Source organism: Xyrauchen texanus, chromosome 17, assembly GCF_025860055.1.
Source record: "Xyrauchen texanus isolate HMW12.3.18 chromosome 17, RBS_HiC_50CHRs, whole genome shotgun sequence".
NCBI lineage: Eukaryota > Metazoa > Chordata > Actinopteri > Cypriniformes > Catostomidae > Xyrauchen > Xyrauchen texanus.
Genome location: NC_068292.1, coordinates 8,617,288 through 8,629,292, shown reverse-complemented (window position 1 = coordinate 8,629,292; position 12,005 = coordinate 8,617,288). Strand labels below are relative to the sequence as shown.

The 12,005-nt window shown below is 41.0% G+C and overlaps 1 protein-coding gene across 3 annotated transcripts in view; it reads right to left on the bottom strand.

The window, feature by feature from the left end:
- Window positions 1-11,544: 11,544 nt before the first annotated feature.
- Window positions 11,545-12,005, bottom strand: part of LOC127657530 (cytosolic 5'-nucleotidase 3) — a 32,097-nt gene continuing 31,636 nt past the window's right edge. For all 3 annotated transcript variants that reach the window (XM_052146371.1, XM_052146373.1, XM_052146372.1), the window contains exon 9: window positions 11,545-11,964. In XM_052146371.1, coding sequence (XP_052002331.1) covers window positions 11,863-11,964 — 102 coding nt within the window. In that variant the 3' untranslated portion in view covers window positions 11,545-11,862. The remainder of the gene's footprint in view (window positions 11,965-12,005) is intronic.

Genomic DNA, 12,005 nt, shown 5'->3' with positions numbered 1-12,005 from the left:
AGAGTGCGCCCTAAAACCTACTGGCGAAGCTTGAACGCTGCCTCGTAGGCCCGGGCAGTAAGGTCCCTCACCCAAAGTGACAACCCGGTCACGGCTTCAAAGTGAAGAACTGCTGCCCTGACTTTACGCCACTAGCAAATGCGGTGGACATAATTCTGAAGGGCACAGACTGGACAAAGTCTGAGTAGTCTTTAGCTGCTCCGGCATTACAAACGGCAGGGAGCAGAAGGCTTAGAGAATGACTGGCCAAGGGTCGAGAAAGGCACCTTGGGCAGGTAGTCAGGGTGAGGGTGCAAAGAATGCTCTTGGTCCTACCTGGGGCAACTCAAAACAGGCCGGCAAATGAGACAGAGCCTGTAGGTACCCAAGTCTCCTTAGAGATGTAATTGCCATATGAAAAACCATCTTGAGAGTCAGAAGTCTACCAAACGCTGGCTCTAGAGGTTTTAAAAAGGGGGGTCTTACCCTATGAAGAGGTCCTAGCAAGGATGCCTCTTAGAGGGCACCCCGCCCACCAAGGCGTGGCAAAACGAAGTGGAAGCCACATAGAACCTGGCAGTGGCGAGGCAAGTCCAAAAAAAAATCCAGAACTGAAGCAAACTGGCAGTTAGCTGGTTCTGTAATTTGAACTTATTAGAAGGAAACGCATGCAGGCGCATTTGTGCCATGTATGCGCCACCACGATCAGCACCCCCGAGGGGGGGGGACTGGGTAACTCGGGGAGAAGTAGAGGAGACATTGCGCTATCAACAGAGGCGAAGAGGTCCTCTTCTGCCCTGTAAAATCTACCCAGATCAGTTCCAAGGGAGGGAGCCCTAGCACTTGCAATGGTCTCGATAACTTCAGGAGAAAGCCCTGTGAACCTCAGTTGGTACCCTACAGGGGCCAAGCATGAAAGGTTTCACAATTAGGGCCGGGGATGAATATGCCCCCTGAGCCTGAGAAAGAAGGTCCTACCTGTTCGGAATCGCCCAAGGCGAGCCGTCGAGGAGAGATATTAACTCCGAGAACCATATCCTGTTTAGCCAGCGCAGCGCCATTAAACATTGCCAAGACTCCCGGGAGCAGAGAAACCGGGAAAGAAACGCATACAGACGCATTCTGGGTCATGTATGTGTTTTAACGTCCAGACCCAAGGGGGCTGGGTGATTTCAGGGAGAAGTAGAGGAGACATTGCGCTATTCATAGAGGCGAAGAGGTCCTCTTCTGCCCTAAGATCTCACCCAAACTTGTTCCAAGTGGAAAAAGCCCGGCATTTAAAAGGTCTCGATAACCTCAGTAGAGAGCCCTGTGTCCCTCAGTTGGTACCCTTAGGGGCCAAACATGAAAGATTCCACAATTTGGGGCAGGGATGACATATTGCCCTGTGCCTGAGACAGAAGATCCTTCCTGTTCGGCATCGCCAAAGGCGAGCCGTCGAGGGAAGAGATTAGCTCCGAGAACCAAACCCTGTTCGGCCAGCGCTGTGCTATCAGTAAGAGGCAAAAACCCTTGCTGGCGAACTCTGGGCAACTACTACCTTAGGGTGGAGTTCTTAACTCCCCCGTTGGTATGGACCGTAAATCTGCTCCCATATACGGGCATCCAGGGATATAACTGACCTGAGTGACAGGAGCTTGCCCTGGGCCCTAAGGAGAACCCAATGTGTCAGAAATACAGCTGACAAGAACATGGGTCTCCTTGATAATTTATGTAAGAGGCTACCGCTGCATTGTCCACCCGCACCAAGACATGGCAGCCTCAGGAGGAGGTATTTCAGGGCCAGAAATACAGCCATCAGCCCGAGACAGACTGTGACAACCGAGCTGACGACCCTCCTATCCCCTTAAGCTGGACGACCACTTAAGGCCGCTACCCCGCCCATCAGGGAGGCGTCTGTCGTCAGCAGCCTGCGACAACAAGACGCATCTAGAGTGGGACCCAAGGCAGAAAACCGGGGTCTGAACCACATAGGGAACGAAGCCTGAGGCGCGTAACCCTATTTAGCCTAGGGGTTTTGGCCCTTGGAAGAAATCCCCTGGCTTTTGGCCACAACAAAAACGGTCTCATGAGCAGAAGGTCCAGAGGGATCACTGTGGACGCATTCGCCCTGAGACCTGGAAATCATTGATACTGATAACAGTGCAACCTTGACCTAGCCTGACTTTGCTCAGGGTGATCTAAATGGACTCAATCCTAGCGGGAGACAGTTGTGCCAGCATTGAGATTGAACTCCATACAATGCCCCGATAGACAGTGTTCTGAGTGGGAGAGAGGACGCTTTTCTTGGCGTTGAGCCTCAACCCCAGAGAAACAGATGAGCTAAGACGATGTCCCTGTGCTGAACTGCCAGTTCCTGGAACTGCGCTAGGATCAGCCAGTCGTCTACATAATTGAGAATGCACGAGTTGTAAGGCTTGAGACACGACCGTCTTGACAGGCATCATCTTGGACTTGAACACCCACGGGTAGTTCAAGCTTTAAGATCTAAGCCAGACGCCACCCCTCACCCTCCATGGGAAACGGGAAGTATTTAGTGTAATAACCTAACTCTCTCTCTGGAAGGGGAACACATACCATGGCCCCTTTAACCAGGAGATTAAGTTATATATATATTTTTTTACATAAAAAGAAATCCGGTTCACGGTAGTGAGAACATGCCGTTGAAACACGGAAAAGCGGCGAGTGAATTAAATCCTGACGCCCTTATAAGACCCACAGAAAATAATATATCCGGCAGAAGTTCCCACGCTGCCAGGATCTCTGAGATGGGTATTATATTTTAACACTTCCTGTTGAGGGGTTGTCGAGTGTTTCGAGTCCTGAAATGCAGGAATAGCGAAAACACCCAACTGGGAGGAACAGCATAGTGTGCAGAGCAGCATAGTGTGCAGAGCAGCACCAGCCTGACCTGCTGCTTGATAAGCCCTTCCCACTAAAGTGGAGGTTGTCCTACAAGGCTTTGAGGGGAGAGAGGGCTTCTTAAGTGACGATGCCGAGCCCGGCGAGAGATAGCCCGCAAGCGTCTCTTCGACCGGCGGCATCACTGAATACCGCCGTGCCTCAGCACCCACGACAGTCGACTATAATAACGTCGAGGGTATGTGAACACGGGAAGAAAATATATATATATTTTTTTTTTTTTAATTTTTTTTTATTTATTTTTTTTTTTTTAGGGGTTCTCCATGAGCGAAAAAGCTCTTAATGGAGGTTTATCAAAGAAGGGATGGAACCCATGAGGCGTTCCCTTTCTTAGACTGGAAGATAAAATCTATCCCCTAATTTGGAGCGTTTGGGGGTCTCTTAACGCGTGGCCAGACCAATCTGGCAACCGCACGAGTAACAACATCGAGCAATTCCTCCGTAGATTTTTTTATCACGGACGGAAAGCTCGGAGGCGGGAAGAGAATAGCGATCCACCTCATGATCCAAGAGCGTCGAGATCATGTGAAGAAACAGCTGGGTTTGAGGAGAGACTGAGAGAAAGGGATCAACCCGTCTCTTGCTCCTCAGCCAAAACCATGCAAGAGCCCCACGAACGATCTTCTTTTCGAGAGTGCTGACTCCCGGAAGCAAGCGAGGTGAGCACGACGCACTCTGCCTGTTAAAGCAAATCGTAGTTCTCGCACCCACCCTGCTGCAACGCGAGAGCAGCGTGCTCCCAAACAAACAGCAAAAACTGATGTGTGTCATCTTCAGCTATAGAGCGAGAAGAGGGGAACACGCACCGTTTGCGGCTTTCAGTCATTCTCTCTTTTTTTAGAAATATATATATATAATATTTTCTAAACAGAAGAGAAAAGAGAACAAAGAACAAAGTTCACTGCACACTGTCTAACTGATTCTAACTCCTAACAGAGGAAAGAAAGTTTTGACAGGGTGTGTGAAACACACAGAAACAGAATCGCTCTGAAAAAAGAGTTTCTGACGACACCTGGTGACGTATCCATTTATAGCCTGGCCTCAGGTGCATCTAATGATTACATCAGCCGAGGCTATAAATTCGGTCAATGTTCATTGACGTGTTCCTCACAGCGAAAGCTGTTCCCCGTAGCGCTTAGCAGCACAACATCGTAGTGAAGCCTTTTGTAAAGGGAACATGAGAGAAGACCTGTGCTGGTTGCCACTGATGTCGCTTGATCTTTCTGTGTACCGGAGCAAAAGCAGGGAGCTTTCATGCTGGCAGTTTAGTCCGAAACAGAGCACGGTTCACATGAAAATGTGGTAATGTGAAAACTGTTTTGCAGTACAGAACACAAGACTACCTGTAGGAGGTGGTCTGAGTTCGGTTGCACTGGAACTGTGGCGCGGTTCGCATGAGTGAGAAAGCAAGGTACTCGGGTCCGCACTTGTTCAGGAAGCAAAATTACTTTTTGCGATTTAAGCATGATGACATCATCAGCTGCACAAAAAGAAACACAGGCGTGCTTGTATCATGATTGGCAGGGAAATGGTGCGGGACACAGAAAAGTTATGGGATGAAATTAGACTCAAAATGATTAACAAATGCGTGCCTACTTATCCATCAATTTGATAAATGTTGCAAATGTGTCTTACAATCCACAGACAAATGCCTTTCAACTTGTGTATGTGAAATTAAAAATTAAATGAATGTGCTGGGGTTTGGACAAATAGAGACATATTTGTGAACAAATTTACAATTTGTGTATGCAATCAAAGGAAGATGTTCCAAATCAAACACAAAATTGTCTTGTGAAGTATTGAATGTGCATTTGTGGATCAAGTAACACGCATGCATTCACTGATGTCTATTTGTGTTGATTCTGTTTGATTCATTTGAATTTTGAGGCTTTGTTTAGCTGTTTTTACCATGTCCAACTCACACACAAACAACTACCAATGAATAAGTCCTAAATGTATTCATAAATGTGTGCATAACTATGCACTGATTTGAAAAAAATTAACAAATGTTTTTTTCAACCCTCAAAAAATGCATTTAAGCTTGCATCTGTGAAATTTATCATTAAATAAATGTGTTGGAATTTGTACAAACAGAGACTAGATTTGTGAATACAAGTGTTCCTTTTTGTACAAATACATCACAGTTTAGGTGTGCAACCAAAGGGAGATCTTCCAAATCAAACTGTTCTTGTGAAGCACTGAATGTGCATTTGTGGAACTAGAGATACACACACATTCATTGACATCTATTTGTGTCGATTTCCTTTGATTCATTTGAATTTTGAGACTTCCTTTCTGCTGGTTTTGCCTTGCAAGAGCCACACGTAACTTTATGTTAGCAAAGCAGCTATCACTAGATGGTGATGTCAGTTTACAGAAATACCATCAGACGGGACATTGTTTATTTACAAGGTCAAAGAGCAAGCGCTCCACAAGAAAACAGAGGCTGACATCAGCAGAAAGGATCAAAGGTTTGTCTCAATTTCTCTAGTATATAACTAAGGATAATGTCATATTTTAAAAGATGAAAAAAAAAAAACATTTTAGAGTGCAAGTCCTGGTGACAATGTGTTTGTGTTACATGCAGGGGCGTTGCTAGACATAAAGCTCTACTGGGGCACAGGCCCCCCATTACTCATATCTGAACATAGCCATGGAGTTTTCTTGCATTGGAACCTATCACATCTCCACAGCATCAAAGTCTGCGGTTATAATCGTAACAAAGTTTATAGACTGATTGTGGGTTGCGCCAACAAGGAAACAGACAATCCTGTTGGTGGTGCGACTGATGAGCCAGACGGATCTTCCAAACAGAAGGAGAGTGTAAATTCGTCATTTAACAAGAGCGCTTACAAGTGACAGGTGTTCGCTATTGCTTCTCTCCTCTCTCATACTCACTTCAGTCAGCAGCCTGCCCTCTTTATTTCTGACCACAACAGTAGTGCTGACGCGAGGGGAGGCAGTCAATCCAAGACCCCTGCAGTAATTTTTTCTTAAATTATGCTGCCATGTTTAAGGCTTGTAACATTGTACATGCTGTAGAGACATTTTATTAAGCTGCTTGATCGACCTGTGTTAGAATAGCGGTTGAGATAGTTTCAGAATTCATCAGGACGGACAAAATTAATCACAGATGAAGGATTTAATCACTGGTTAAAAGTTTAATCTCTGATTTGTTAAACCGTATTAAAAAGTTAAGTGCTGCAACACAACTCGGATTAAAATAAAATTTGTATCAACAAACCCTGGATTACCTCTAAACTCTGTTTAATTTAATCCTTATTGGTGCAACCCACCCTGAAACGTTTGTCTACATAAGTGTCAATGCATGAGAACAGTTCTTGTACAGTTCAATTTTGTAGTATCCAAACACCTAGCTGCATCCTTTCTTAGGTTTCACTTTGAGAAGCCTTTACTTCTTGGTCGCATGTAACACAATTAGATTGTAAAAATCATATCGTATTGTTTTTACATTTTTATTGGAGAAAAAAAAAACCCATGTATAAATGCAGAAGAACAGCAGCACAGCTACAATTGCCTTTATATAACATGAATCATGTTTACTAGAGCAGGACCCTGATAGTGGATCAAACGTTAATCGATGAGAAGAGTCTTGGTCAACCAAGTTTTGATTGGTCAGTTGGTCGCAGGAAAAAAAAACTCACATCAGTATTAGTGCTGGTTGGACGCTAGGTGGTAGTATGGGGTAATTTTCATTAAGCAGGTTTAGGGTTCAGCCTACACAATAAAGCAAGACACCTTTATTTCAAACTTAGAACTTTATTTTTTATGTATTTTAACAAAAAATTCAAATGATACTGAAAAAAAATTAAGTGCAATTAAAATGTGTTGTTCAACTTTTTGAAAGATGGTTTTTCAACAGTTGTGAAGGGCAGCATCTCTTTGGCAATGAACCTACTTCATCCATGCATTCTCTCCATCATGGGCTACTGGTCGGGTATTTCGTTGTCTGGGCAAATACATCACTTATTGTGGGTTGTAATGGGTTTAATGTTGGTGTTATTACCGTTCATCCCAGGACACAGTTTAGCTGCTTTGGAAGGGTAATGACTTTGAATGTGTGCAAGAAATAGGTTCACAATATAAATAATAAATACATAAAATATCACAATACCCAATTACATCGTCAACCCCCCAGTTGAAGGATCAGTGAATATTCTTGCTTTAATGATTTTGCATTGGAAATGATATTCATTTTAAACCAAATACATTTCTATATTCAAACTGATCTTCAAACAAAACGAAAAAGCAATTCAAATAACGAAGTGGTAACATATATAACCACCTTAAAATGTACTGTCACGCAAGAATCCGTCTATTACAACAGGTGGAAAATGACTTATACAAATTAAGATCTAAAATCAATTATAATTGTAAAATAATAATTATACTGATAATAATAATCACTGAAATATAATTCATGGTTGGAGGTGAATGTGTTATATGTATTATTTTATGCTTTAATTACAGATGTATAGGCTGCAGTGTTGCGTTCACAATGAACTGCTCTGTGGAAATAAAGTGAACTGAACTTAAAACACCACCTGAGCTGAGATGTCTGAGGTCATTTACAGCACTCATAGATGATACTGTGCTTGCAAAAAAAAATCAGAAGATTGAAACAAAGAGTGAGAACCCTTTACATATGTGTGTTCCACGAGACTGCACACCTCCGAACAAACAGCGTGTCAGACATGGGCATAGTAGACCCCGAAGCTGCCGCCAGGCGCCGCCATTTGCGCCATTTAGAATGTCAGCCGCCGCCAGCCAATAATTTCGTAAGCCAAATTGAGCCGCCATCTGATAAAGTTTGGCTGAGCCGGCTAGAATTATTTGCATCAAATAATAATTATATCACATAGAGACATACACACACGAAATATATAAACAATACACGAGATCTATTTTCCCACTGGATTCATAACAGCGCAGTCTTGTGCCCGTTGCTACGATACACAGACTCACTAGTGAATTGATCGACCAATTAAAATTGCTCGCTTTTCCGTACAGAAGCGATGCATGTTTTTCTCGCACTGAGGTGAAATGGCGGAAAGAAGCAAGCAAGCAAGGTAATTTTGATCTCACTTCTCACATACTTTTCTAATTCCTACTTACTTTTTTCTTAACTTAGGCCTACCCAGACTTTTGTTAAATCTTCAGGGCACGGTTGCACAAACATCTGAATCAAAGATTGATGTTATGAACCAAATATTCTGGAACGGAGAGATGTATAGCACTGAACGTGATATTACTGCAGTAACAAACCACCGTTTCCACATTGCTAATTCACGAGGCATGCATCAGTGTACATTGAAGTGAAATGTGCAAAACTTTGTCCAAAATAATAGGCTACTGATAACAGTGTGTGTTTATATTAAGGCGAGACACGGCAGGCAAAAACATAGTTTTTTTTTTTACTGGTCAATTTTGAGATTTTTGGATATTTGTCTTCAATAACATGTCTTCTTTCAGACTTGTGGTGAAAAAAAGTCCGAAATACACATTTAGGTCTTTATTTTACTACACTTCGTCTGTTTATGCTCTGTAGATTTCTCATAAAATTCAACAAAAGTTTGCATTCTTAATCAAGGTGTAATATGATAAGCTTCATCCATGATAATGCCAAGTTATTGTATACAACTTAGCCTACATACATTTAGCCTAAACACAACACATTGTAGGCTATTTGAAAATGTTTAGTAGCATACAGACTACAAAATAAATATGTACATACGTTGTGAAAGTAAAATCTGATGTTTTCTTTTATTACATTGTATTGCATTTTGTAGAAATATAGTGTAAGCCATGCATTGCTTGGAAATATTGAGATCTAATAAATCAGTATAACATAGACAGTGGTGGATCTAAGTAAACATACCATGTACTTGAGTTAAAGTAAAGATACTCAAGGTAAAATATTACTTAAGTAAAAGTAGAAGTGCTGCCTTTAAAAATTCACTTGAGTAAAAGTACAAAAGTATTTGCCTTCAAATGTACTTAAGTATCCAAGTACTATGATTTTTTATGGCCATAATGTCCTATTATAATTTGTCACAAGGCTCTTGCTTAACTCAGTCTACATGAAGACTAATGTCACTCTTGGCACACCAATCTATTAATAATATGACATTAATTAGTCAGATGTGTGTGTATATATATATATATATATATATATATATATATATATATATATATATATATATATATTATATTTGAATTGAATACATTTTTTGTGTGTTTAATTTTGGAGGAAGGGACTGTTCCCATAAGGTATAATACATTTACAGTATTTACTGTATATATTTTTCTCGAGCGCCTATGGTCATAATTATTAACATCCTAATGTTATGATACATTCACATAAACCTGCACAATGCCATTAAATATATATATTTATATTTAATATTGTGTGTATATATATATATATATATATATATATATATATATATATATATATATATACACACACACACACGCACACACGCACGCACGCACATGACACACACATACATAGAATATATATATATATTCTATGTTATGGGAGCAGCCAATTTCCTCCAAAATTAAACACAAAAACGTATTAATGCAGTGTTTCTGCTACTCTCCAGAAAAACAATGCTATTATATGCAAGTCATTTTAGTGTCAACATAATAAGCAATGTACATTATGCGTCAATATTTACCGATAATTGCTGCAATAATAGCTGCTGCTCTCTGCCCCGCTTAAAATCATTGGCAACGCAATTTGTTTGGAACTATTGAGAGCTACACGAATCACGTGACCGCGCGGCGGCGAGATCACTGTCGCAACCATCTATGTTCGCAACTCTCATATTTAACGGCTCTGGGGTGCGTTTCCCGTACAACAACGTAACTTGCTGCTCCACTACCGTAGTACGATGCACTGTTGAAGAAATCAACTTGCTAGTCACGACTGTTTCCCAAAACCGTATTGTCGCAAATTGGTTGTTCAACCACGTTGGTTAATGATGTCACACATGTGGTGGATTAAAAACTACTTTTAATGAATCTGTTCGAATTAATGATCGAATTAATGCTAGATGTTTTGCTATAAATTATGGACATGTCATCTGAGGACTCTCATATTTTTCTCAGTTATTTGCTTTATTTCCAGATTCAATCATAGGCTCGTTCTTACGCACTAGAGCACGTTCACACATGCGCACTCTTCAAAAACGGTGCTTTAAATCTATTGACAAACTAAAAGACATAAAGGACATTTGTATGTCTTCTAAATAAAAGATACTGATTGTACTGAATGTCATCTTGCTTATTTGGCTCAAGATAATAATTTATTAAGCCCACATGTTATAATAACAAGAAACTCTGCTTCTAACCACAGGTCGAGAGCTGTCAATCCAACCACACATCTCTCGCGATGCTGTTTGCGAATGTTCGTTGGAACGATGGTTTCGGAAACACCGACTCGTTGAACTATGATGATAACGACGGAACTTGCTACCATAGTTGGCTAACGATGCTTTTGGGAAACGCACCCCTGGTTCACGCTTAGTAGATGCCGCCAAGGCAAGTTCAAAACAAAGCGCAGCTGTACTGTGATTGGTGGCTCGTTTGACCAGTTACATTTTTATCCACTCATAAATAAAAAGGAACGACTGATTTTGAAAATGTAGTAGAGTAAAAAGATATTTGACTTTGAAATGTAGTGGAGTTAAAGTAAAAGTCTCCCCAAATTTAAATACTTCAGTAAAGTACAGATACACAAAAAAGCTACTTAAGTACAGTAACGAATTACATTTACTTCGTTACTGTCCACCACTGAACATAGACATCTGTAGACATGAAGTGGCAGCTTCAGCCATTTGCAGCTATGAAAAGTTTGGCGGCTGCAGCAGCCATTTAGGTTTTGGCTGAGCCGGCTAGCCAGCCAATAACTTCATCAGCCAGCCATTATTCTCAAAACAAATGGCTTCGGGCTCTAGGGCATAGTCGGCTTTTCTGTCATCTGTTCTTAAAAAGATAATAAAGTGTGTTTCTTGAAGCAAATGTCTGTGCGTCTAACAGCATTTCTTGTGTCATTCCGAATCCGAGACGTCTTACAGTTACCCACCATGCACATTATATTCCCTACCAGCAATTAAACGTCTTCTGTCATTGCGAGTACTTTGCTGGCTGTCATCTGGCTTTTAATGTGTTATTTAGGTTCGCAAACACTTCATTAGAAACCATTCTTTATTTAAGGCTATTCTATTCATTAGGCTATTATTGGAAGTTTCATTCATAATGTTTCCCCATTTTCCTCAGTATGAAATTTCACACCAGTGTTGTCCCTTGTACTGAGTAAAACCTGTAACACCGTAAACCGTGGTAACCCTATTGCCCACCTCATGTGTGATCAGGAGGTAGTGCAAATTTAATCACCAACACAGGTTGATCGATTATGTTGACAAACATTATCACAGGACACAACACATAAAACGTTAAACATCAAGGTTTTTGAAGCAACATATAATAGTATTGCTTTCATTTTCATCTCATATGTAATCTAAAGTTCCATGAGAACTGTAACAGCTCTTCCGATTTCAAAAGTGCGCATGAAGTGAAAAACGATCATGAATGTGATACATCCGTTGGGCATCGCACTGTGCACCATCTCAGCTTTTATTGCAAGCACTAAATACAAATATTTCCATATAAAAAATACTGCAAACAATAATTTTACCAATGATTTAATGTCCTTTCTTTTGATATTTGTTGAATGCAACAATGGAAGGGCACTTATTAAAATAGTTCATTATGAAGATAAAACGTGACTTTAAAAAGGTAAAAGGGTGTATATGATTGATTTGTGGGGCATGTAGACAGAAGGAGCTTGGCCTCAGTGCTAGTTTCATCCAGGAGACTCCTGGATATACTGGAATTTGAGTCCTTTGCCAGCAGGCTGTGCTGTGTTTTCAATTATAAGATCTTCTGCAGAATCGAATTAGGCACTTCAAGAGTTTCATCCCTCACTAGGACAATATCATAAGAGTCCATGTACTTTTCCAACCATTCCTCGACCTGTGAACACACAAAATTTATTGATCAGTGACATTTGGACA